The sequence below is a fragment of the Protopterus annectens genome, chromosome 12.part0 (assembly GCF_019279795.1).
Source record: "Protopterus annectens isolate FY-2018-M chromosome 12.part0, PAN1.0, whole genome shotgun sequence".
Taxonomy (NCBI): domain Eukaryota; kingdom Metazoa; phylum Chordata; order Ceratodontiformes; family Protopteridae; genus Protopterus; species Protopterus annectens.
In genome coordinates this window covers 955,837,913-955,865,544 of record NC_056746.1, presented here as the reverse complement: position 1 = coordinate 955,865,544, position 27,632 = coordinate 955,837,913, and the positions used below count along the sequence as shown (strand labels likewise).

General features: G+C 37.4%; 1 protein-coding gene across 3 annotated transcripts in view; it reads right to left on the bottom strand.

Annotated features, from left to right (window-relative positions):
- The window catches only part of PHACTR3 (phosphatase and actin regulator 3), a 1,988,889-nt gene that overhangs the window by 669,673 nt on the left and 1,291,584 nt on the right, over positions 1 to 27,632 (bottom strand). For all 3 annotated transcript variants that reach the window (XM_044089987.1, XM_044089989.1, XM_044089988.1), the window contains one exon: positions 26,177 to 26,377. In XM_044089987.1, the coding sequence (XP_043945922.1) occupies positions 26,177 to 26,377 (201 nt within the window). The remainder of the gene's footprint in view (positions 1 to 26,176; positions 26,378 to 27,632) is intronic.

Sequence of the window (27,632 nt, the reverse complement as noted above, 5' to 3'; positions counted from 1 at the left end):
TCCATGAAAACTAACCCGCCCCCCCCCCCTTATCAGGTTTCATGACTCTTACTCTACTAGTGGTTAGCAAATTGAGAAGATCTTTTTCATTCTTATTTATATTACAAGCGCTTACAGTAAAAGGTTGTTTCTTTTTCAAATTTGGTGCACGCTTTTTGCGAACTGAACTTTACAGCTTCTGGTTTTTGTTTTTGAATTGTTCATTTGTAGTGCCTCATGACTACTGCATGTATCATATTACAAATTAAAATATTGCATCTCATATTTCACATGGTAACAAGATACATTTCATATTTTTCAGCCACCAATCAATGCTCATGAGTCATATTAAATTATAATTCTACTTAATAATTTACTAATATTATATTTATTACAATGATCCAATGAACAGCCATCTCCATCTATGAAGTTTTCTAGACAAATAAGCAAGTAATTTGTCAGATCTTTCATCCATTTCACATACACCCAGACACACAGAGACATACACACATATCACAGACTCGTAGGGAAAACCTAGTGTCACCAATCAGCTCTCTGCATGCCTTTGGGAGTTGGAAAAAGAAATGGAATACCTGGAGAAAACCCACACTGGGGAGACATGCAGATTCCACATAGAAGACATCCCAGCTGAGAATCAAACCAGACAACTTCTTGAAAAAATGTAACATTAAACAAAAACAGCCAAATGAAGAAAATATCTAATATAGATGACTAATAAAAATGCAAATTATAAAGAAGAAACATGTTAATTAGGTTCAGAGCTTTTGCCCCATTTTCAAAAACAGAATCGTTCAGAACTGAATTAAACTGAGACAAAAAGCAATCAGCTTAATATTTTTTTCACTAATAAGTGTTTTCTTTTTCTTTTTTGCACTACTGCATTTTATATTTCATTTGCTAGTTAATACATAGGCTAAAACAAATGTTAGTAAAAATGTTGCATTCTGACATGAGACTGTTCCACCCACCATTATAAATTCTGCATAAAAAAGCACCAAACCAAACAACTAAAACAAGAGAGAGAGAGAAAGAAGAAAAACAGATGAATAAAAACACTTCTTGAATATGTTAAGATCTTTCATGTCAATACAGATTCTCAAGTCTTCTTCAGACAAAATCCAATAACAATATTCTTCCTTTTTAAATAGGACATCTCACATGATGACACTTTTGTGCTACAGTTCCAACAAAGACTGAAGATAATGTCAAACTTTTAAAATTAAATAACTTTTAAAATTAAAATTAAAACTAAAATTAGTAAGGAGTAATGTTAAGTAAAATTTGCCAATACAATTTCTTATAATCTAACTGTAATTCCCTATCACCAAGCCTAAATAACACTAGTACATAAATTAATCCCATTAAAGTGAACTTTTTAAATTCTTACAACTCAAACTATGTTTACATAATGCACTAGCTTCACTTTTCATGTTTATATAATACTAGTCTTCATATTTTCTTTTTTCTCTTTTTATTTTACCCTCATAAAAATGTTTCACAAAATGTGTTCCACACTACCACATAAACCACAATATCTGAAATACATCTGAGAACTCCTAGAAGATCATAAGATTTGTTGATACTAATATTAAATTATAAAGGAGTATCTACGCAAACTACAATTATAACATGTAATAGTGCTGACTTCAGAACTACGAAATTTCAAATGACAAATTTTATTACATATCTTTAATATTCAGACCTCTTCTATAAACAAAATAGGACCTTTTACCCATTTTACTAGCAATGTGAGGAGCAGCTTTCAAAATCTCCAGGGTGTGAACAGTGAAAAGGTTCATCTGTGACCTGTTTACTATCAATGGAAAATGTGAAAATTAATACTAGTTTTGTTTTTAAACTCTACACTGGGAACAACTTTCCTGCTAATCTCAGTCCTTCTTTTATTACCTTTTGTGAATACCCCCTCAACTGAAATGCATTATTAAGTGTTTCAAGTCCTTTGTCAATAATTATTTTACTCACTGCTAGTCTATTAATTCTGTTAACTTGGCCCTTAATATTATTTTAAGAAACTAGAAGGTGCATACTGATCTAATGCATGTTTATTTATTGCGTTTGATTGCCGGGAAAGTATGACTGTACAATAAAAATGCTTTTCAGTGGAGGCATAAAGAGAAAAGCTCCAACTAACAAATATATACACATATGTTGAGTGCAGTATATGCAGAGAGAGACAAAGAGAAAGAGAAATAGCTCTGCTAAAACAAAAGGAGTAAAATAAAATTAATATTTACATAAAATGTACAGGGTTGCATTCACATTGCAATCTGCAGTATACAGAGTTTCATTCTCATTACATTACTCCACTAACAGTAGTGGATATATCTGTGCAAACTTCACTTAGGTGCAAAAAAGGACAACAATGGAATCATACAAACAATATACAGAGTTACTTTTCATTATAACAATTAAAAATGAACTCATAAAAATGATTGATGACTGGATACTGCATAAACTATTTAACTATCTATCAAATAACATCATAGCCTTTTTTATGAGTTCTTTTTAGTGCCTGATCCAATTTTGGTGTTCTTTTGGTACACTGGAAGTGCTAAAGGATGAGATTGACCCATCATTAAAAACCTAATGTCCCATCGAGGAGAGTCTAAGTTAGAAGCTATTTCTATTTTTGTAGATGAATATCTTCAAGAATTTGTTTTTAAACACGCTTTTCATTACAGATTCATCTTACTCTTTGGATAGAATTTCTGAGGTGACAGTTCTTGACAGTGATTATTTGGTCACAGTAGATGTTAAATCTTTGAATGCTGGACGTAGGGTCAGAATGGATTGACAATGTCTTACTTAAAATGATAATGACTATACCACTTGTGAAATAAGAATTATGATGGAGTATATTGACCAAGTACTGACTAATGTGTTTGGTTAAGTTTAATGGTATGGTATATAAACAGGTTAGGGGTATTGCAATGGCTGCCTTAATCACACCCAATTATGAAAATTTAGTGCTGGCTCACTGGGAATCTAATTTTGAATATAAATCAAATGTTTTTAAAGAGAATGTTATTTCTGTTGTCACTTTATTGATTTTTTTTTTAATTTGTGGAGATGAAGAGACATTTTATTTTTTTAGGATTTCTTAAATTTTGGGGTACATCATTATCATCATCATTTTTTCATCAGCCCACTTTTTCTCATTTAGGTTCATAGGTTCATAGGTTCATACTAGGCTATCTGCCCTGAGGCAATTATAAGCCTAGCCCGATTCTGTATGGCTTATACCACCCCTTGATTTGAGTATACTGTGCCCTTTAAGGTTTAGTTTACTGTGCCTCTGTCTAATAGTGACACGGGAGTAATCCCTGGGACAAACCTACGATCCCCCATCCACCTATCGAGATTCTTCTTGAAGAGATTCAGTGAGGTGCTTTGCCTCACATGAACTGGAATTCTATTCCAGAGCGAAGGGAGCCTCTGGGTTATGAACCTGTCCCTCCAGCAAGTTCTATTTATTTCTGTGCTGAGGTTCAAGTTCCTCGAGCGTGTGGCTCTAAGGGATTTAGATTTACTGAGGTGGAGCATGTCCATTAATTCTGGATTTGACATAGCTTTGTATGTCAGGCATAGATCACCTCGAAGTAGGCAGTATGCAACTGAGTAGAGCTGGAGTTTTTAACCGAGCAGCATATGGCATCTGTTTGAGACCCTTGATCCTCTTGGTGAGATACTTTTGGGGCCTTTCTAATTGCTGCAGGTGTCGGGTAAGGTACATCCCAAAAGGGGCATTGTATTCTATGATGGGCCTGATGAGGGATGAATAAAGGGGCACGATTACCTCTCTTGATCTAGATGTGAAACCCTTCGTGATGAGGTGGGCTATGTAGAAGGTCTTTCTAACCACTTTGGCAATGTGGTTTTCAAAGGAGAGATTGCTATCAACTTGGGTCCTCAGGTCCCTAATAACTTTCTCTGTACTTAATGGGTTTCCGCCTATGTGGTAATTTGTGGGCACATTGTTTTTGCCATAGGGTATGACTATACATTTTTTGGCATTTAACTTTAGACCATGGCGCTGGCACCAGTTATCTGTCTCTGTGAGACCTTTTTGAAGGATGTTTGTGTCAGCTGGAGAGTTGATTATGGCGCCCAGTTTGCAGTCGTCTGTGAACTTGGTGAGCCATAGTCCTCCCACGTTTGCCTGTACCTCGGAAAAGTATATACCGAACAAAAGTGGTCCCAGGACAGAACACTGTGGGACACCACTTGTGACTGGTTTCAAGTCTGACATGGCTCCAGCAACTCTCACTCTGTGGGTTCTGTCTTTGAGCCAGTTTGCGACCCATCTTGTGACATAGGGGTTTATATTTAAGCTGGCTAGCTTATCTATGATGCCCGAGTGGGGTATTGTGTCAAATGCCTTTGCAAGGTCCAGATAGGCTGTGTGGACTACCTTCCCTTCATCTATGGCTTTGGTGACTGTTTCGAAGAAGTCAACCAGGTTCAAAAAGCAGGATCTGCCCTTGACAAAGCCGAACTGGGTAGGATCTAGTGTCTGTAGGTCCCCAATATCTTTGTTTATGAGCTCCATGATGATCCTCTCCATAGCCTTGCAGACTAAGCTAGTCAGGCTTATGGGGCGATAGTTTCCAGGGTTCGTAGAGGCTCCACCTTTGTGGAGTGGGACCACTGTTGCTGTACGCCATTCTGTGGGCACATATCCTGTAGTGAGGCTGAGATTGTATAGCTGTTTTATTTGAGGGATTAGTTCCTCTTGGAGTTCATGTAGGACGCAACCTGGGACACCATCTGGTCCCATGGAAGCAGTATTTTTTGCTTTGGAGAGGGCAGCCTTCACCTGAGCATCAGAGATGTTTGGGAGGCAGCCCTCTGCTGGGATAGATACTTGCTCTTTTGGGGGGAGGGGGTGGAGAAGTTTGCACTGAACCTGTCTGCCAGGATATTGGCGATGTCTGTGGGTTCAGTGTATTTTTTGTCATTTAGAATCAACTCAGAACAAGTCTGGGAGTTGCATCCCAGGTTTCTAACATAACTGAAAAAAGCCTTATGATTGTCTTTGGTGTCCTGTGCAATGTTTCTCTCGAAGCTGACCTTGGAGGATTTTATGAGGGATCGTAATTTTTTGCTAGTACTGATCAGAGATGCCTTCCCTATTAGGGATTTTGCTCTATCATGTAGTAGCTTCCTCCTTCTGCTGTACAGTTTATTTATGGCAGGGGTCCACCAGACTGGATGCCTGCCTTTGGATGATTGGGTCTTGGTTTTGTTTGGGATAGCATGATCCATGCATTCCTGGAGATGTCCGTAGAATGCATTTATATAGGATTCTGCAGTTTTGGCTGTGGTTTCCACTGGCCCTGGGGCCTTGAAGGATTCCACTTCAGTTTTGAGAAGTGAGAAGTTCGCTTTTGAGAAGTTTTTCACTGTGGTTTTCTGGGCTTGGGGTGGGGTCGGGATGTGGACATCCAGTGAGATTAATTTATGGTCTGATCTTACCAATGAGGGATATACTTCTGGTGTGGAGCATAGAGTCCCCATGTTGGTAATGATCAGGTCTAGAATGTTGTCCCCTCTTGTGGGAGTGGTGACTAGTTGTTCCATAGCATTTGAGTTTATAATTTCCAGGAACCTTTGGGCTAAGGTGCTAGGGCTTGAGTAGTGCTCCCAGTCAATGTTTGGGTAGTTGAAGTCACCCAATATAATGGTGTTTGGAGAGATCTTCATGTTCTCCAATGTTTTCAGGAAAGCCGAGTGGGATTCCTGACTTTGAGAGGGTGGTCTGTAGGATGCTATAAACTGAAAAGCAGTCTTGCCCACTGTTAGTTGCACATGGATGGTCTCCAATACTTCGTGCAATGCCACTAACCTGGAGGTGTGGATATCCTTGATAAATATGGAAACTCCCCCTCCTTTTGTGGTTCGGTCCGGGTTTTGGGGCCGAAAAGCATGATATGAGGTATATCCTGGTAGTGCTGGGGTGATCTCTGGAGCCTTGAACCAGGTTTCTGTCACTGCACAGATATCGATATTCTCCATACTGAGGAGAGCTTTGAGTGCGTGCATCTTGAGATTAAAACTTTTGGCGTTTAGCAGCATTACCCTTAGTTTCTTGTTCCTTGTGCTGTCTATGGGGGTGGGTTTGACTTTTGAGCCTTGCCTAAAAAAGGCACTATGGGGGTGGCAAGAGCCTTTGCCAATATCTGAAAGCCCAGTGGTGACAGGTGCAAGCCGTCCCTAGCGAAGCAACGTGGCTTGTCGAGCATGTCATCCCAGGCTGACAGACACTGGATCCCCTTTGAATGACACCAAAATTTTAGCCAATTGTTAAAATCGATCATTTTGTCTTTGTACTGTGGCATCATTCTAGGTGAGGGTAAGATGCTGCTCAAGGTCAGGGTCATACCAGCCTGGGCTACATGGGCTACATTTTCTACATGGGGGGATGGAATGATATGTCAATTGTCACTGTCTCTCTCAATTCAATGCCATTTTCCTACCTACTTCAACAGTCATGCTTGGTTGTTACAGGTCTTCTCTCACACACAGTCTATCCATCTATTTGCTGGAAGCCCTTATTTCCTCTTGGCTTCTTCCTGTCTGTCCCTAATCTTCTTTACCAGATCATATACTGCTATCTTGCATGTACACAAGCCACCATAATCTGTTTTGTTTGACATTCCCTGCAACTGGAGCTACTCGGACTTCTGCTCTGCCATCCTCATTTCTTTGTTCTACAGTGTGACTCCTACCATTCATCTCAGACACTTCATCGCCATCACCTTCAACTTCCTCAACTGCTCTGCTTTCACTGTCCAGGTTTCTGTACCATACAGTAGTACTGGTCGCATCACTGTTTTGTACATCTTACTTTTCAGCTTCTTTTGCATTCCTCTGTCTTAAGCAAACCTTGGTGATCTATGCCAGTTGGCTGTAGCCCCTCTAATTCTAGCTTAGACCTCCTCATTTAGACTTCCCTTTTTCTCAACCACCCTGGCCAGGTACCTGAAGCTGTTAACTTGTTCCACTATCTTCCTTTCTATCTCAGTTCTCATCTTCTTCTGATTTCCCAATTTGCTGCCATTATGATTGTCTTATTTGTATTCAGTTTCATCCTGTGTGTTTTCATCTTTGCCTTCCATTACACTTTCCTTTGCTGAAGTTTTTGTTCATGTTCAGAGTCTGCCTGTAATGCCATTTCATCTGCATACAGCATCTTTGTTGATCTCTCCTCTCTGACCTGCTTGATAAAGTCCATCACCAATATGAACAGCAGTTGGCTCAGAGATGAACCCTGATGTACACCCACTCCCATTGAGAACTCTGCTGTTAGTTCAAATACTGTTCATATTTGCATTATTCACTGTTCATATTTGCATTATTGGGTCCTTCTACATAGTTTACACTAATTGGACTGATGTTTCTGGGAATTTGAACCATTGCAGGACTGCCCAAATCAGCTTTCTTGGGAACTTGTATGCTTTCTTGAAGTTTAGGAATGCCCAGTTGGACTCTTTCATCATCTCTAGCTTCTTCTCAACTGTCTCACTGCAAGCACTGGGTTAGTTGTGCTGCATTCTGATCTGAATCCAAACTGATCATCTCCCATCTTACTTTCTACTGATCTGAGTATTTATTTCTCAATCACCAACTCCAGAACTTTCATGTACAGTGACAGGAGTATGATACATCTATACTGCCCACAGTTGTGTATATCTTCTTTGAGTGTTCTTTGTTCCTATTTTTCAGTCATGTGGAATATGCCTTTCAGAGCACAATCAGGAACCATTTCTCCCTAACTCACCCAACATATTATTATATCTGCCCGACCTCATCTGTGGCTGTTGCTTTCCCTGACTTCATTTTCCTTAGTGCTATTCTTACTTCTTCTATGGTGGGCTCCTCTTCTTCTTTCATTTTAAACTATATCTGGGCAGTAGTGGTTTTCTTCATGCAGAAGCTGCTGGAAATATTCTTTCCATCTGCTTTTGATGTCCTATGGACTGGTGAGCAGGTTGATGCTGTCATCACTTATGAAGGGTTTTTAATGACTATTTTCTTTATCTTTCTGTCTTTGTCTTGCAACATTTTGGTGTTTCTTTTTGCTACCTGATAGGTCACTTTCCAGAAGGTGGTAGAGTGCTTCTGATGCCTTGCTCTTTGCTACTGCAACTGTCCTCTTAGTCTCTGTATTAGTCAGTGGGTATTCATTCTTAGCCCTGTCTGTCTTTTCTAACTCCCTCTTTTTCCTGCACTCTTTCTTTCTTTTAATGATTTCCTGAACTACTGCATTCTACCACCGGCTTTAGGTACCTTATTTCCATATGTGGCTTGGCCGCATATCTGTTCTACAGTCCTCACACATGCTGTTTTGAGGTGCTGCCATTCTTTTTCAGCTTCATCCCTTTCTTCTTCTTCCAGAGGTGCTAGAGCCCTGAGAATTTCTTGTACTTTCTTTCCAGTCATCTCTCAGGTCTTTAGCCTAGTCTCTATTGAACTTAGAGCCCTCTCAGTCTACTTATTGCAGCTAATTGTGGCAACCAGTGATTTATACTATGGGCTGACTGTTTCACTGGGAATCACTTTGTAGTCTACCTGAATTAGATGTTGATATTGTGACTGTCTCTCTTGCTGAAACATGTGTTGCTTACCATCAAGCCATTTCCCAGACAGAAGTTTAAATGGCCTCTCCTTCTTTATTCTTGTTGACCCACCCATGTGGACCCAGGCTGTCCTGATTTCCTGTTCCTTCTGTCTAGATATATGCATTCTGGCCTCCCATTATCAACACCAGCTCATGTTGTCCTGCTTTATATACCGGATCCTGCAACTTCTGCCTGACTGCACTCCTTTCCTCGCTATCATAATCCTGCGGTGAGGCATAGGCTGATATTATGAATACTGCCTTATCCTTACACTGCAGTCTGATTGCCATGAGTCTGTCATTAATTCTGATAACATCCCTCACTGTCTTCTGAAGCCTACCCCTCACCACAATTCTCACTTGATTTCCAGTCTGCCCTCCTCCTAAGTAGTATACTTTGGATCTCAAGCCAAGAGCCTTTACTAAACTGCCCTTCCATTTTTGCCTCCTGGATAAAGAGGATGTCCAGCCTCCTTCTTACCATCATGTCTTCTGTTTCCAGGCCCCATCCTATCATTGAACCTGTATTGACTGTTACAATTGTTAGTTCATATTTGGCAGGTTGATTAGTTTTAAGATCAGCTTTCGCACAAAGGAACATTTCTAAGTAACCCAAGAAGGGCAACTGGACACTGGCCTACCAGTATCTTATTGAATCATGGCTGATGGGCTTTATGGTGGGCACACTCTGGCCAATAGGGGCACATTATGGGTATTTACTTATAGTTATGATATTTTAAAAAATAATTATCTAGATTTTAAAGTATTACATCTATAAATATTTATAAGAGTTCTGCAAGCAATACATACTTGTATTATGAAAGTATGCAACCCTGGTTTCTTAAACATAGTATTATTATGAGCCAAGTTGATAGAATGAGAAGACTAACAGTGATTCTTCACAAAGGATGTGAAGTGTTTATTAACAGATTTCAGTTGAGGGGTTATTCACAAAATATAATACCTGAAGGATCAAGTATTACTGAGTTTAACAGGAAAGTTGTTTTCAAAAGAAAGCATTTTAAAAAGTATTCTGTGTTAATGCTACCAGTTTTAATTGATAGCAAACATGATTTATTTTGTTTATTAACTGGGGGATTTTGAAAGCTGTTCTTGAAGTTGTTAGTAAGGTAGGTGACAGATCCTATTTTGTTTAAAGAAGAGGTATGAATATTAAAAATGCTCTAAATGAAAATTATCTCATGAAATCTCATAGTACAAAAGTAGGCACTTGTGAATGTTATAATTTTAGTTTTGGCAAATTTATCATAGATGCTCCTTATTTTAGTATTAGTACCAATAGATTGGATACTGTTCCAAGAGTTTTTACACATAATTCAGATGTTGTGGTTTATGTGGCAGTGTGCACATTTTGTGAAACATTTTATATGGGTAAAACAAAAAGCTAAAAATACAACACATGAACATCAATGTTATAAAAGTCTAAAATGGAGTCACTGCATTGTGTAAACATAGCTTGTTTGTAAGAATTTTAAAAATTACATTTTTATGTAATTGATTATGTATCAGTGTCATGTAGAAGTGGTGATATGGAATTAAAATTAGATAACAAGGAAATGTATTGGCAAATTTTACTTAACAACATTACCCACAGTAGTCATTTTAATTTTAAACGTTATTTAAAATATAATAGTTTTAGGTTATCTTAATTTTAGTTGGAACTGTTGTTACATGAAATTGTGTTCATATGACATGTTATTTTTATAAAAAGGGAAGAGCATTCTTATTGCTATTTTACTGAAGATGTCTTAGGAATCTTTACTGAGATTAAGTGCTTATTATATTAAAGAAGTGTTTTTAGTTTGGTCTTCCTCTTTGTTTTAATTGTGTGGTTTAGTTATTTGTTTTTGTTGCAACTAGTGAAACTTTTTTATTAACCATTTTTGGACAACTACATAAAACGCATTAAGACTACATTGGAATATTATTGTTTTCATTTCTTCTTATGTGATGGTTGTGCATTTTTATTAATATAACACATTTCCACCAGTGCTACTTCACTCCACTTGCAGTTCAGGTGAATGCTTGGCACTGATAAATACTTGTAAATTTATTTGAGATTGTGTTAGTAGAGTTATTTTTGTAAAAGTTATGGGTAACGCTTGAAAGTGAAATGCAGTTGTAAGAAAATGTAAAATTTATACTATCTTAGTTTAGATATCAGGACAGCTAGTGGACAATGACTCTGTAAAAATAAAACCAAAAAGAATGTAATAGTTAATGTAATAATTAAATCAGGGGAGGGATTTGTAATTTTTCATTTGCTACTACAACCACTACTTTTCTATCTTACTCATTCCAAGTACAAAATTCCTGAGCAGTTTTAAACATTTTATGAAGGAAATGGCAACGCAGGTTTGGTGGTGATCTTGCATTTATATTATTCCTTGCCTGAAATCATTATGTATGTACCTTCCTGTTGTAGGCTGTTGCTCACACAGTAGATGAATACTACTAAGGACGTTTCAGAGGCATAAAACCATAGACTGTGCATAGCAACTGGGCTATGTGGCAATTTACGCTTTGCTAGTATCCAGCCATAGGCCTTACCTCCTTTTACAAGAATTGATAGGCCAGTCATGTCCGGGGTGAATTTATGAATACCCATCCAATTGTCTAATTCCTTCTTAAATGGATATATCACATTGCGTGTTCTGGATAGGAAGTATGTTCCAGAGAATCGGCTCTAGTGTTCACATAACTGTTTGATTTGTAGAGCAATAAGAGGTCCTGGACTACCTGATTCCAAAAGAACTGGAAGATAAGGCACAGACTGTCCCCAAGGAATCCATCGGACACTGAATACAGGGATAAGGCATCCAGCCTTTCTTGATAGCTCATGTTCTTTAGGCCTAGAATCATTTTTGTCAGGAACCTTTGGGGTCTCTCTCTAACTGCTTGATGTGTTTTGTATAGTACATCCCAAAGGGGCTATTGTATTCTATAATGGGCTTGATTAGTGCATAATATAGAGGGATTATTATATCTTTGGATCTAGAGGAAATACTCTGTTATCTGGTGTGCCAGACGGAAGGATTCTCTGACCACTGTTGCAACATAATCATCAGGAGAGGGAGTTATCTATTCACATTCTGTGTTATCTCACAATTTCTTCAGTTTGGTGTGGGGGGGGGGGGTTCTATACTATAGGTGGTGTGGAGGGTTTGTTTGTCCAATACAACAATATTGCATTTTTAACATTTACTTTTAATGCATTGTCAGTGCGAAAGCTATTAACATGTGTAAGTTCACTTTCTAGCTTCTGCATATCAGAAGAGAATCTACGTATAATATCCAATTTACAATCATCAGCAAACTTAGTTAACCAGAGTTCCTGATATTTGATTTGAAGATCACAGAAGTATATGCCAAATAGCAAAGGTCCTAGGACAGAATACTTTAGTACTTTGATGCTCTCAGAGACATGCCACCCTCAGAGTGTGGATTCTGTCCCTCAGCCAATTAGTTAATATAATTACATAGGGATTGCATTGGAGTGCAGTTTTCTTGTTGACAATGTAGGCGTTTGTTATAGTATCAAATGCTTTGACAAGGTCAAGGTATGTTGTATGGACAGCATGACCAATGTTCAAGGCTTGTGTTATAGTTTTAAAAGAATTTACCAGATTTATCAGGCAGACACTACACTTAACAAAGGGAATCAGTTGGGGGTGAAGTCTTATAAGATTTTTTTATATTGTAGTTTATCAGGTCTGTTATGACCTGTTCCATGACCTTACAGATGAGGCTTATTAGGCTGATGGGTCTATAATTCCCAGGGTTTGTTGTGGATCATCCTTGTGAAAAGACATACCAACTTCTACGTCCGAAACCTCAGGGACAAAGCCAGTGGAGTTGTAGCAGCAGGACCACCAGTGCATGTTTAGTGCTGCTCTTCAGGCAGCCTGATATGTTCTCAGATGCCATAGAGAATTTAGTTTTTGTTTTGGAAAGTACTTTTGTAAGTGTTGTGATTATATTGGGTTTTAAGTCATCCTTAGGTATATGTATGTGGGTTTGGTATAGATGTCTCTGGGGTGAAGTTAGCACTGAATTTGTTTGCCAGTATATGTGAAAACTGGTGTTATGTACTGCCATCATATATGAAGAAAAGTTCTTAGCTGGCACCAGAAGGATGGTTTCTTGAGTCATATCACTGGTATCCAGTAGGCTGAAATAAAAGAAGGCGAGTTGCATACTGAATAATTGGTTTACAAAATGCAACCTGGCCACAAGACTTAAAAGGGTATACATTAATTTGATCATTGCATGGTTGTGCGATCATTGCATGTTCGAAAGTACATTTGCAAGTTATGGAATAACCAAAATACATAATGTCCAAATGTTCACAACAGTGAATCACACTAGCATTTAGCACATTCGTGACTCGCACAACCCACATCGAGGAAAGTAGAATACGCTGTTACTGCTGTGTCATTGTTGGAGGTCACATAAGTAAAGACGCATAATCATGCTGTAAAGTCTGATTCTCACAGACAAACAAGTTTGCTTAAGTGCCCTGGACCTGTAAAGGTTACAGTTTTGTGATAGTGGAATATAAACCAACAGGACATTATCCTAGTGTGGGTTATCTGCGGTCTTGGACATAAGTCAGTACAACATGCAGGTAAATATAGGTGGCATAACCATGTGTTGGATGTTTCAAAGTGTTTCAAAATATACACTGATGATTAGTGTTACTTATCAATGTATTATTTGCAGGTAGATGAAGCTGGTGGTGAGGGGCACACTCCTGACACAATACACAGTGTGTATAATACTTTAAAAATACAAAAAGGACAGGAATTACTAGTGGTAAATGGTTACCAGTATTACTTGGAAAAGTCTGTACAGCTGAAACAGTACTGGTGTTGTATACGAAAGAATAAGAGTAGATGTAAAGGTCAATGTGTTACAGAATGTCATGCTGATGGATATAATTTATTTAAAAGCAATGCACACTATCATGCCCCAGATATCTTGCAAAGCAAGGTTTTTCAAGTATGGAATCATTTGAAATGGCGTGCAGAACACTCTGTTGAGGACCCTTGCAAAATAGTTTCTGAAGTTCTAACCACTAACTCCACTGCTGTCATTAATGGTGTACCCAATACAGCAGCACTTAAGCAAACTGTCAGTAGGTTTAGATACAAACAGATAGTGGAGAAATTTAAAGATTTACGGTCATTATCGGAGATACCACCAGACATGTTGCCTATTAAAAGCGGTGCCTTCATAATAAAACATAGTGCTGAGTTGGTGCAAAACAAGTGTATAGTTGTCATTACCACTGTTGATAACTTAAGGATGTTGTGTGCTTCTGAGTATGTACTTGCTGATGGCACATTTCCAATAAGTACCACAGAATGCAGACAGGTATATAGCATTCATTGTGCGTTGGTCTGTACTAACAGTAGGAAGGTTGTACCGGTACTTTATGGCATATTACCTAGTAAGAGTGAAGAATGTTATGATATGTTTTGGAGTCTGATACTGGAATTGTGTGCATTGCATGATTTACAGCTCTTACCTAACATGGTACTCACCGACTTTGAACGTGCGGCTGTGAATTCCATTAAAAAACATCTGCCCAGAACAGCTGCTAAGGGATATTGCTTCCATTTTTGCCAGATTATCTGGCGTAATATACAGAGATTACACTTAGCTTCAGACTTTGGTAGTAACATTGAGTTCTCCTTACTATGTAAAGAAATGCCTGCCTTAGCGTTTGTTTCACCCACAGATATTGCTGATACCTTTGCAGGCATTGAGAATGACATGCCAGAAAATGCTAAATCACTTTGCACATTTTTTAAGGACACATACATTTATGGAAGGCCACGGAGGTATGGCATGCATGGTACCACATCAGAGAGATTTCCACCTGTGTTTGATAGTACGTTTTGGAATCAGCATGACACTTATGGAATGGGGTACCCTTGTAGTCAAAATGCTGTCGAGGGATGGCATAGGAGACTACGGAACTTAATGTGTAAAAAAACTCTGTATTTGCTTGATGTCCTCCATGCAATATAGCTGAAAGAAAACCATGCTGGGGACTTCAGAAGTAGACATCTCCTATGCCTACCTTCATCTCCTAAACGTAAGCGTTTGATGGATAAGGAAGCTGCTTTTGAGAGACTGTTGTTGAAGAGAAATGAGTTTACACCCAGGGGATTTGTCAAATTGGTTGCACAGTATTCTTCATTTTAGTGTGTTCGGTGTTCTACGGTTGTTGATTGCGGATTCTGGTATGTGTACAAGCTGAATGCGCTCATGCGGGTGATGTCACTATTTTGAACTGTATTCACGTGGGAAGCAAGTCACGGAAGTTACAGACTACGTACGGGTGCAAACTTGGGTTTTTTATGGTGAAGATGCTCTGAAAACACGTTTTATTGGTGATAGTAAAAAAATAAGCGAATTTCACATTCCACTATTCATTTTTGACATTTAGGAACATATGAGGTTAGCAGTTTTGGTTTTTAAAGTCGAGTAAATGGCCATTCGCACATAACACTTTCAACTAATTGAATGTATATCGTTTAAAGGGAATATATACTGCTGTCTTGGATATGAGTTTTTAACATTCACACCCCCCAGATTATACTACACACAGTCCAACTTCAAGGCTGCTTGACCTAACACCAAGGCCCCTTATCAATATTCTCTCTGTAAACTGTAGTGTATTTCAGTGTCCGTTAACCGTGATAACTGCCATTCATAAAGCTTATTATTGTCCCCCCCCCACACACACACACAAACACACACACAATTCCCAGGGAAGACAGTCAGCATTCTCCTTTCCCTCAAGATTTTCTTCCTGGCATAGTAGTATTGCCACCACTCTGGATTTAGCCAGAGACTTGCACCTATCATTGCACTTAATTAAGCCAAATGTGAACTCATATACTTAATATTTTTATTAAAATTTTTAAAGATGGGAGCCACAGCTAGTTAATGGAAAAAGGATAACGCTAATGTCAGATAATAAACATCAGGGAATACATATATAATAAAAAGACTAGTAACAAGAGCTTAAAAGTAAATAAATAAACTTTACTTAAACAATAAGGTAAACAGTTTAGTTAAGGATCAAATATGCAAAAGAATGAGAAATCGCACAAGGTAAAATAAAATAAAATAAATTCAGTTAAACCCATAGGGATATTTAAAAAGACTTCTATCTAAGCTCAATAAAAATTTTACTTTAGTTCAAGAGTATTGAACCCTTATTATTAGAAGGTCTAAGAAGGTAAAAGGCAGAAATTGCAGGTAGCAAAGTTACAGAGATGTGGTCATCTCAATATCATCCAAGCAAATTCAAGGCAGAGCACAGACTGGGCTCATATATTTATACATATTTTAAGTTCTTTTCCCAGAAAATATTATAGAATTCTGAGCATATCTAAACAATCCTGTCTTGGTTTGTGATTTGCTGTGGAGTTGACTGGTAAGAGCAGTTTTATTTGAATTGATATTGCATTTGTTATCAATATTTTTAACTGTTTGTAGTAGGAAGAGACTCCTTATTAACAAGCTTTACTTTGATTCATATTTTTGTTGTTTTACGTTTAGTTTCACTGCTGGTTGTGAGAAAGGGATAGGTTTTAGACAGGCAAGCTCTAGCCACCCCAAGGGGACTAGACAGCTATAAATTTACACAGACTGCAGACAGGAAAATTCTGAGCATATCTAAGCAATCCTGTCTTGGTTTGTGATTTGTTGTGGAGTTGACTGGTAAGAGAAGTTTTATTTATTTTCACTGTTAAAAGGAGGTGTGACTGCGAGCTATAGTGAAGACTTCTGTCTGGCTGGTAGAACTTGTATAGTCAGAACAACTTTATCGTATTTTATTATTTAGTTGGATATTGCTGGCATAATTTTAGTCATAGAAGTTGAATTAAGTTCCTTTGAATTCTTTGCTACTGACTTTGTGTAATTTTTTCCTTTGCAATATTTTATTAATTTAAATGTGAATATGGATTCCTTAAATGAGTATGCAATTAACGATTTACTAATGCACAAGTATCTTGTGTAGTGTAATAAATGCTATGCATATTTAAAGGTAACAGCTGATAACACTGGTGACCTTTCTTCCCCGTGTCAAAAATTGGATGATTTGCTTGCCATTGTTAGAAGCAAATCTTGACTTGATGGAGAACTGTTGTATCATATATTAATGACTGGACTGATGAACTAAATAATGTTGGGCATAGAACAAATAGAACAGATTTAGAAAATGATGCATCTATTTTCTGCAAAGAACATTCAACCCCTATGAAACATGATGATGCCCCTGAGAACTATGAAATTGTCGATGCAAGTACTCAGCCATCTGAGGATCCAGTTTGTTTAGAAGGAAACAAAAAAAGAAAGAAAGGAAGAAGTTCTCCACAAATAACAAGGAAGAAAAAGAAACTGACTAATGACTGTAAAGGAAAGAGAATACATAGTAAAAAGGATTCTGCTTTGTTATGTAACACACTGGTGACAGGGAATGAAGATATCTATCAGAAAACCCTCAGTCTACAGAAAAAGGCATCACCTTTCTAATGGAAAAGGTAGAAAAAAGGGGCAAGGGGCAAGTGAAAAGGAAGAAATCAAAACTGAAAGTGGAGGGATTGAAGAACATTACTGTAAGAAAAAAAGAAGAGAAAGACAGATGTTGACTACATGGCTCAAGCTGTGGATTTACAATGCCAGCTGGATGAGAATTTAATACGCAATGAAAATTGTGGAATTAAGACTAATGGTGATGAAGATCTATCCTTCGTAACAATTGATAGAGCAGAAATGACTGTATTAGAAGTTGAAGATTCTTCAGAGATGGTCAGCAAAGATATTCTTGTAATTGGAGATTCAATTATTAGAGGAACTGATACTTATATTTGCAGAGATAATAATGAACATCGAGTAGTGTTATGCTTGCCAGGAGCAAAAATAGAAGATGTGAAACAAGCCTTGGAATGCCTTAATGTAAGGAAGTATGGATCTGCTTTTATTCATGTTAGTACAAATGATGTCACCAACAAAGATTCTCTGACTGTTAGTCGGGAACTGACGGGCCTCCTAGATTGTATAGCTTGTACTGGTGTTAGGACATATTTTTCACAATTCAACTATAGAAAGGATAGTCAGGTCACTGTGAATGAAAAGATTTTTTAAATAAACATCTACATGGAAAAAATGTCCTGTTTTAAAAAATGGAAATGTGTAGAGCATCCAAGCCTTCTTTTGAGCACACGTGTTCAGACAGGATGGTGTGCATTTATCTAGATCAGGGGAAATAATTTTTGTAGCAGATATTTTGCAATATTTGGCAAACACTGATCAGGATTTTTGCCAGGTCAAAAATGTAACAGTTCGCAGATAGCAACATTTAATGCATCTCTGATGGTTGTTAATACTAGGAGCATTAATAATAAAGTTTTTTTATTAGAAAATTTGCTACGTTCTCACAAGATTGATATTGTTATTGTTTGTGAAACATGGCTAAAGAACAATGACTGGAAACCAATTCTGACAGGGTATAAATGTTTTACTGTAACAGGCATTCTAACAAAAAATCAGGTGGAGGTGTTATGATAGGGATTAAAGATAGCTATGAGACCTGTGGTTATTACATGTTCAATGGTAACACCAATACTATAGACTGTGTAACTGTGACAATAAAGACAACCCTGGAACATATAACAATTGTTGGAGTGTATAGACCACCAAAGTCAAGTGCAGATGACCTAGAGGAATTCATACATTTCTTACATGAAACACAGAAGGAAAGAATAATATTAGCTGGGGACTTAAATTTACCAGAAACAGACTGGAATAATATTGATTCAACAATGTTAGTAAAGAAATTATTCGCAGAGTATATTCAGGAACAACAAATGCTTCAGATTGTAAAAAATCCTACCGGGGACGGAATATACTAGATATTGTTTCTGTTCCCAAAGAAATTATTGTAACTTCAAGTCAAGTTTTACCACCATTGATGTGCAGTGATCATGGGGTTATTAAGGTTAATTTGTTGCTAGATAATTCTATAAAATTGAAATCTAAGCTAATGCACAGAAGGTTAATTACAGATTATAGGGAAGCAAAACAGTAACTATATAAAACTAACTGGAGTGAGGTGTTCACTGGAAAAACTACAGATGGAATGTGGAAAGTTCTGAAAGAGAAATTGTTTGAGTGCAAAAAGTCAAAAAAATGTTTAACTTCAGGATTAAGGCATGCAACATCAGGGAGGTATATTTCCATAAGAACAAGATACCTTATTTTAAGATGAGAGACAAAAAATATAAGAAGTGAAGAGAGGTTGAACTACTACTTTGAAAACTGAAATAAACAAGCTGGACAAACAAATTAACCATAGTGTTTGACAAGCTCAAGAAAATTTTGAAGAAAATTTATATAAAGATATTGAGCATAATAGGAACTCTTTTTATAGATACATAAGATGTGGAAGGAGTAAAGATACACAAATTGATAAACTGTGTGCAGATTCTAAAATTTATTCTCAGACACAACAGATAATAGATATATTTACAAAATCTTATGCAAAACAGTTTGGCTCCACAAAGGGGGTGGTAAGTTGTCCTAGTGACATGCAGGTAACCCCAGATACTGGAATTAAATTAGATTATATTATAAAAGAACTGTGCAAACTGGATCCAAACAAAGCACAGGGAGGAGACAGAATAAGTAACAATGACCTGAGAACACTTATGCTACCATTATATTTATTATTCACTAGGTCATATAAATATGGGGAGAGTCCTCAGGATGGGAGACATGCACTTATTAAACCTATCTTTAAGGGAAAGGGGAGTAGGCAAACCCAGAATCATATAGACCCTTAAGTCTACTTTCATGTTGTGGAAAAATAATGGAGAAGGCAATACTGGATAGGTTATTGTCAGAACTGAATAGGTTGGGACTTGAAACCATATATCAGCATGCATATGTTGAAAATAGATATATTACCACCTGTAACATGATGTTCTATAACAATATAATAACAACTATGTATGAAAAATTGTGCTGTGATATGATTTATATAGAATTAACTTCAGCATTTGACAGGGTCATACACAAAAAAATTGATCAATAAATTAGTACAACTAGATACTGATGTACCATTGATAAGATGGATAGCTGCATGGCTTATAAATAGGAAATGGCAAGTATCACACATCAACTGGATAAGTGAAATTCTTGGTTACAGTCAAGGTGTCCCACAGGGCTCTGTCCTAGGCCCTTACTTGTTTAGGTTGTATTTTTCAGATCTTACTTTTTCATCTGAGGTGTTCTACAGTCTATATGCTGACGACCTGAAATTGCGTAAACTGATTACAAGTGTTACAGATAAGGCATGTCTGCAAAATAATTTGACTAAATTGATCATTTGGGCACAGGAGAATAATATATAATAAATACATCAAAACTAAGCATATGAGATTTGGGAGACATAAACTGAAAGGTGAATATTTAATACAGCACACAGTGATTGAAACTGTAGACTCATTTAAGGACGTGGGTACATGGTTAGATTCAGCTATGCATTTTTCTAATCATATCAACCAGTTGGCTAATGATAGTTATAGAACTATAGGTTGTATAAAAAGATTTATAAAGTCTAGGAAATCAAACATAATGAAGTTATTGTTTGTTAGTTACATTAGATCCAAACCTGAGTATGGAATAACAATATAGAAACCCTATAGGAAAACAACATTGAATAAACTGGAAAGAGTACAGCAGAAATATACCAAGGGCATCTATGGATGTGAAAATCTAAGTTATTATGAAAGACTAAAATATTTGAACTTGTACAGTGTCTCTTATAGATATTTAAGAGGAGATCTTATTCAGGTATATATGGCATTTAGGGACAACTACCTCTGGGAATGTTTGGGGTTATCAAAAAGTACTAGAGAATTGTCAGATAACCTATGTAGAAGATTATATAGGAATGAGAAGTGTACTAACTGGTTCTCTGACACAGTAGCTGATGCTTGGAACAGGCTACCAAATCACATTAAAGCAAGTACTAGTTTAGATATTTTTAAGAACAGCCTGGACATTTATTATGGGAACAAGTGTTTTGGTATATTGGGTTAGCTAGAAGGGCATTAATGCCTGTACATGAAATATTTGTATGTATGTATGTATGTATATCATGTCATTTACTTTTCACAGAAAGTCATTCCATCTGCTTATTTTAGCTGTTGGCTTTCTGACAGTAAAAACAACTTAACCAGTTTTGCCGCCTGCAGAGGTTGTGTTTGTAATGGACAAAAGAAAAAGGGTTAATTACATTAGTCCAGAAATAATAATAAAGATAGTAGCAATATACACGATATCAACATGACACTCTTAACTGTTTGCATTTTAATATCATCTTTCATTTCCAAACAGATTCATGCATTTCTATTCATTGACCGTTTCACATTTTCAAAAAAAAATGGTCAAAAAGTTACATGCATGTTGTTGCCAAAGTGTTTTATTACCAAGAAATGACAAAGAGAAAAAAATACATAACATTAGTTTTCTTTACCTTGCCATCAGTGATGGAATCCACATTACAATGGCAGTGTGAGATGCCACATAACTCAGATGCTCCTTGAGCCTTGAGTTATGTGGTGCATTATGTTGTTAGAGTGGGGGGGGGGGGTGATTTCTGTTTATTTGGCGGCACTTTTTATATGCCAAATGTCTATTAACACCAAACATTGCACAAGGTTGCTGACCCTCAGACGGAACAGAGTATTCTGTTATCTCGAAGACTGAATTACCTCAGAATTTTTAGAAGACTATAGTCACAGATCTATGAAGAGGAGAGTATTTTTTTATATTATGTGGTTATCACTGTTATTCCTACACAATTGGCTATAGGTTCAGAGGTAAGTACTAGGCTAGCTGCCCTTGTGAGCCTATCCAGTTTCCCTTTTTGTGCTCAAAATAACTTAACTCATTCGGTTATAGATTGGCCTTACCCATCGATCATTATATATTACCCCTAATGAGAATAACTGGGATCATACCATAGATAATTTGAGGGGACCCATACATTGAATAAAGCATTTAGGAGTTGCCTCTGTCCATTAGTAATATAGAGGGACAGTTTTAGAGTAAATGTTCTGTTTCCCATCCATAGATCTAAGTTGTGCTTGAATATGGACAGGGATCTTTTATGTGGATGGGGAGTCTGTTCCACAGCAACTGCATTTTCTGCAAGACATACCTGAGCCTTCAAGCCATTCTTTTGACATTGTAGAAGAGGTTTAGATCCCTAGACTAAGCATTTCTGATGCCATTTGACTTGCTGATGCACAGTAAATCCATCAGTTTCGGGAAGGAGGATGCCTTGTATGCCAGACACAGATCACTTACCAGCAGTCTGTAGGATAAGTACAATGAGATGATTTTGAGTCAGTCCATGTAGGATATGTTGTTTAGGCCTCATAACCTTTTAATGACGTATCTCTGTGGTTGTTCCAGTTGTTGCATGTGTCTGGGCAGATATATGCCAAAGGAGACATTATATTCAATGACTGGCCTAATGAGAGTTGAGTAAAAGGTGACAATGACATCCCTAGATCTAGACACAATCCCTTTGTTTATGAGCTGTGCAGTATAGATCTTTTTTATAAAAATCAGTACATGTTGGTCAAATGTTATAGGTCACTGTCCATATAAGTTCCCAAATCCTGAACAACTGGGTCAACTCTTAGGGGTCTATTGTCAGTGAGGTAGTTTCCTAGGGTAGATGACTTCCCAAAGAATACAGTAATGCATTTTTTGTCATTAAATTTCTATTCATAATTTTGTCACCAGTTATTTATTTGTGACACAAACATTCCTGCAGGATGGCTAAGTAATTTGGGGATTCAATGACTGCTCCTAGCTTGCAGTCATCTGCAAACTTAGTCAGCCAGAGCCCTTTGGAATTGGCTTTTATTTATTTTATTTATTTATTTATTGCATTTGTTGACTGGGAAAGTCCACTGGGCCTGGAAGAGCCCATTTTCAGTGGAGGCCCGGGGAGGAAAGCTCCATATTATTACGTACAATTAACAAATTAAAACATTGTAGATACATGAATAAAATAGATGCATTACTACATACAATTAGTTAAAACAATTGTTGATACAAAAATATGGACAGACAGTAGAAAGGATAAGACAACTGGCAGAGATGACATTTCAATAATACATAGAAAAGACAAAATTTATAAGTGAGAGCATAAACGGGAACAGAAGTAAGAAAGTCAGAGTAGAAGAAAAAAGTAACTTGCCAGTATATGTGAGTAGAAAAAGACAGTAGTATATACATGTGAGTGTATAGGATTTGAAGTAGAGGGGTGTATAGTACAGGGTGAAACAGGTGAACAGACTGTATCAGGATGGAAAGCTGGAAAGAGGTGTGTGAGAAGGTACAGAGAAAAGAGTGGGAAAGAATTGAGAATAGAAACAGAGAGAGGTTCCATAGTGGGAAATTAGGTGTTGGGATTTTTTTGTAGGGTATAGGAGCATCGCCAGTTAGAGACTAAATGTAATTTTAGGGATTTTTTAAAAGACGCAAACTTACAGGTTGATCTGAGAGAAGGTGGAAGATTATTCCATAACTTAGAGACAGCATAGGAATACAGCATTTGGCCAGCTAACAGTTTGGGATTCTCTATAGACAGCAACATTTTGTTTTCTGACCTGAGGTGGTGATTGGGCTGGTACACAGTCAGTATGGATGAAAGGGAAGGGCAATGTTCAGGATGGTAGATTATTTTGTGAGCTGTGGTTAGTTGAAGGTAAGTAAGATGGTGGTGGGATTCCAGCCAGTTTAATTTGTGCAATGAGGAGCAGTGGTGAGCAGAGCATTTAGAGTTTGTAGCAAATTTGGCAATTTTATTGTAACAGGAATCAAGATTACTTTTTAGGGAAGATTGTAGGTTGGTAAGGATGGGAGCACCATAAAGCAGAGTAGGAAGTAAGAAGGATGAGGTTTGGGCCTTTTTGGCAGTGAGACTGAGGAAATAGTTATATTGATATAGGGCACCTAGCTTTTGATGTTTTTTTTTTGATATTGCTGTGGATATGAAGGCCAAAGGTTAGTTTGTCATCAATGATGACACCTAGCAGTTTGGTACTAGGGATGACTTCTAGGATAGTATTGTTACATGAAGTAATTGTAAAAAGAGATTTGTCAATGGGAGTAGTTTTTGTGGGAGCAAATAATAAAAGTTTTGTTTTGTTGGGGTTAAGGGTGAGGTGATTCTGTGACATTCAATGCTCAGTAGAGGTGAATTCTTTTTGGGTAAGTTGCTGTAATTTGGTGAGAGATTTTGAGGAGGAGATGATAGTTGAATTGTCAGCATATTGGATGACAGAACTATGAGTAAGGGTTTGATGAAAGTTGTTGACAAATATACTAAAGAGGAGGGGACCAAGAATTGATCCTTGGGGAACACCTGTATTGACAGGGATGAAAGGGGAGGAAAAGTTTTGCCATTTAGAGGATTGTTGCCATTTTTTGAGGTAGTTTGCAAACCATTGTAGGGTGGGGGGAGGTAGATAGAGGTTGGAGAGTTTGCTGAGAAGAAAGGAGTGAGAAATGGTGTCAAATGCCGTTAATAGATTGAGAAAGAGAGCGGAGACTAAGGAGCCAGAGTCACAGGCTCTATTTACTATGTCTAAGAAGGAGATGAGGGCAGTGTTGGTGCTATGTCCAGGCCTAAAGCCATGCTGAGTGGAGAAAGCAGTTGGTATTTAACTAGATGATTTATGAGCTGTTTGTGTGGATGCACATCTCTAATATTTTAGAGATGGGGGAAAGAACGACAATAGGACGTATGTTTGAGATGTCAGAATTGTTGCCACCTTTATGAAGAGGAATGACAAATTATTTTTTTTCAGATATCTGGTATCCAGGATTCTTGAATGGACCTGTTAAGGAGTATGCTGATAAGGTAAGCTATGGAAGGGGTTGCTAGTTGGAGGTATTCTGCAGGTAGATTATCAGGAGCATTTGTACAAGGTTTTAGTTTATAAAGTAGTTTTTGGATGGTGGATGAGGTAATGGGTGATAATGAGAAGATGGGTGTGGAATATGAGGTATTATGAGCTGATGGTGGGCCCAATGTTTCAGGGTTGATGGGTGGGAAGGTAATAGTTAGATTGGTGATGGTATCAATAAAGTATGTATTGAAGAGTGAGCCTAATTCAGAGGGAGTTTTATCTGGGTTTGGGCATGGGGGCTTTTAATGCAGAAAAGTAGATGCCAAAAAGGAGAGGTCCCAGCACAGAACACTAGGAGACTCCACTGGTTTCTTTGTGGATGTAACTTATCCTATTTTGATAATGTGCATCCAATCTGTGAGCCAGTTGTCAATCCAGTGAGTGACACAGGGGTATATTCCCAGTTTATTTAGCTTTTCTACTATGCCTGAGTAGGGAATTGTGTCAAAAGTTTTGGTCAGGTTGAGTTATCTGGTGTGTACCATTTTGCCACCATCAATTGCTTTGGCAACCTTTTCAAAAAAGCCCATGAGTATGAGTAAGCATGACCTGTCCCTGACAAATCCAGACTGAAATGGGTCCAGTGTTTGAAGGTTCCCTATGTCCTGATAGATGAATTCCATGATAAGTCTTTCGATGGATTTGCATGTCAGGCCTGTCAAACTTATGGGTCTGTAACTGCCTGGGTCTGTGGAAGGTTCTCCCTTATGCAGGGCAGAGACTGTAGCTATTCTCCACTTGCTTGGTACAAAACCTGTATGGAGGCTGAGACTGAACAGTGTGTTAAGGGTGTGGCTAAATTGTGCTTCATGCTATTTATGATGCATCCAGGGATATTGTCAGGACCCATCAATGTTGTATTTTTAGCTTTGGATATCACTTTTTGGATTGGTCTTGTTTAATAGGTGGAGGCAAGTCAGTTTCTGTGGTATCCTGAGAGACTTGTAGAGACTGTTTTGGTTCCATTGCTGAGCTGTTTAAAGGAAGGCTCAAGAGTAGCAGTATACATTAACCCACATTTAGAATGTACACATATACACCTTTCCTATAATTCAGAATAAAAAAGGCCACCCAGCAAGTCATGAAATATTCTGGGACAGTTATATATGCTAATTTGATTAAGGGCCCATGCTGTTCACAAAAGACATGTGTTGCACAACATGATGACTTAGTGGTAAGATCTCTATTTTAGAGCTCCATGGTTTGAAGTTCAATTCTGACCTGTAGTTAAGTCTTTTTCATATCCCTCCCATATATCTGTGTGTTTTTGTCTCTGCCATGAGGTTTGATTAGCTGCGCTAAAAATTCTCCATTATTATGTTGCAGCTATATTAGCTCTTGTTGTATAGGTCATGGCATAAAAGGGTCGGATGACCAATTCACTTACCCACTTAACAAATAAAAAAAAAAAAAAGAGAGAATTTTGAAGCACTACAGTTCCATTAAAAAGTATGTCAAAAAAGAAAGACATTACTTGGATCCTGACATTACTTACCTGATGTAGCTTTGCTTATTCTGTAGACTGCCTTACACTGCATAAGTGGAACCAGTGGAGGGCTAGGAATTAGTGATGTATTTCTTTCAGTAGGACCCTGAGAGAAAGCCTTCAGCTCTGATATGGATGGACCCTGTGAACCCTCCTCTGAAAGTGGGCTGATGTCTTCTACTGTGTCACTTGACTCAAACGATTCCCTGACTGGTAATAAAATGGAAGAAATTCACCAGTGAATATTGGTCAGACGTAATGTGACAGTCAGCTGCATCACAGCACTCTAAGCATGTAATGATCTACAAGCATGTCAAGTTACACTCTTATTACTTAATACTGCACCACTATCTTAAGTCATGTGTTTTTAAAATGTTATATTTACTTTTAAACAACACAGCAGTGGAAAAACACTCCCAGTGACACACTTAACTAACATTAACATGTACAGTATTTCCATCATGGCCACTCATAATTATAAAGCCAGTAACTCTGGAATAAAATTTGTAAGAAATTGAACTATGAAAAAAATGAAAAAAAAAGTATTGTCAGTCACATCACATATGAGCATTCTGTGTGCAGAATGCTTACACAGGATTAGCAAGTTTGACCTTATATATGAATCCTGTCTTGGATTATTTATGTTACATTAACCATTATGAAAATATGCATAATTTGTAGATAAGTTCATAACATTTCCTTCCTTTCTGTTTTCAGAGCATTCGTTACATCTGGGTAATGTTATCCCTTTTAACATTCATCTCAGCTTCCAAAGTCCTTAGCAGTCATAAAAAATATAATGGTTGTGAAGCTTTCGTTCTGCCTTCATTCCTGATTATTTCCTTTAGAGCAGCCACCACCACTGAATACTCTAGTTGTAAGAGCTGAGCCCTAGACATTTGCTTTAGTTTGTTATAGTTTTGACTCCTTAGCAGTGATTAGTAATATTCACATTATATATCTTTCTCTTAGAAGTAAACATCTTTTATACTGTTTTGGCTATGCCTGACAGAAATATTTACTGTGTAATAATGTTAGCTATATAGCTTATATATGCCTCTCAGTACAAACCATCTTTAGAAATCCTGTCATGTTTTGTCCCTAGACTTCTCAGGATTAGAAAAATTCTATTTTTATTTAAGAAATAGAAAGGCCATAGTGTTGTAATATGACTACTTTTGAATGTGAAGAAACATTAAGTTACCCAACCTTGTTGTGGATAAACTGTTTATTATACTTTGCAGACAGTTTCCCACTGAAAGTTGAAGGGCTCCACTTGTGATCCTTGGAAGAGCAGACTAAGTTTGTAAAACTTGTTAATATAAAGTTGGCCTGAAGTTCATAGTACTCTGAAGTATTCTCAGAGTTAGAATTTGTATGCAGCAGGATTGTGTGGGATGTAATAGAATTGTAATCAAGTTTGACATCCTGCTATATTAAGATTCATAGATTGTTACTAGGCTAA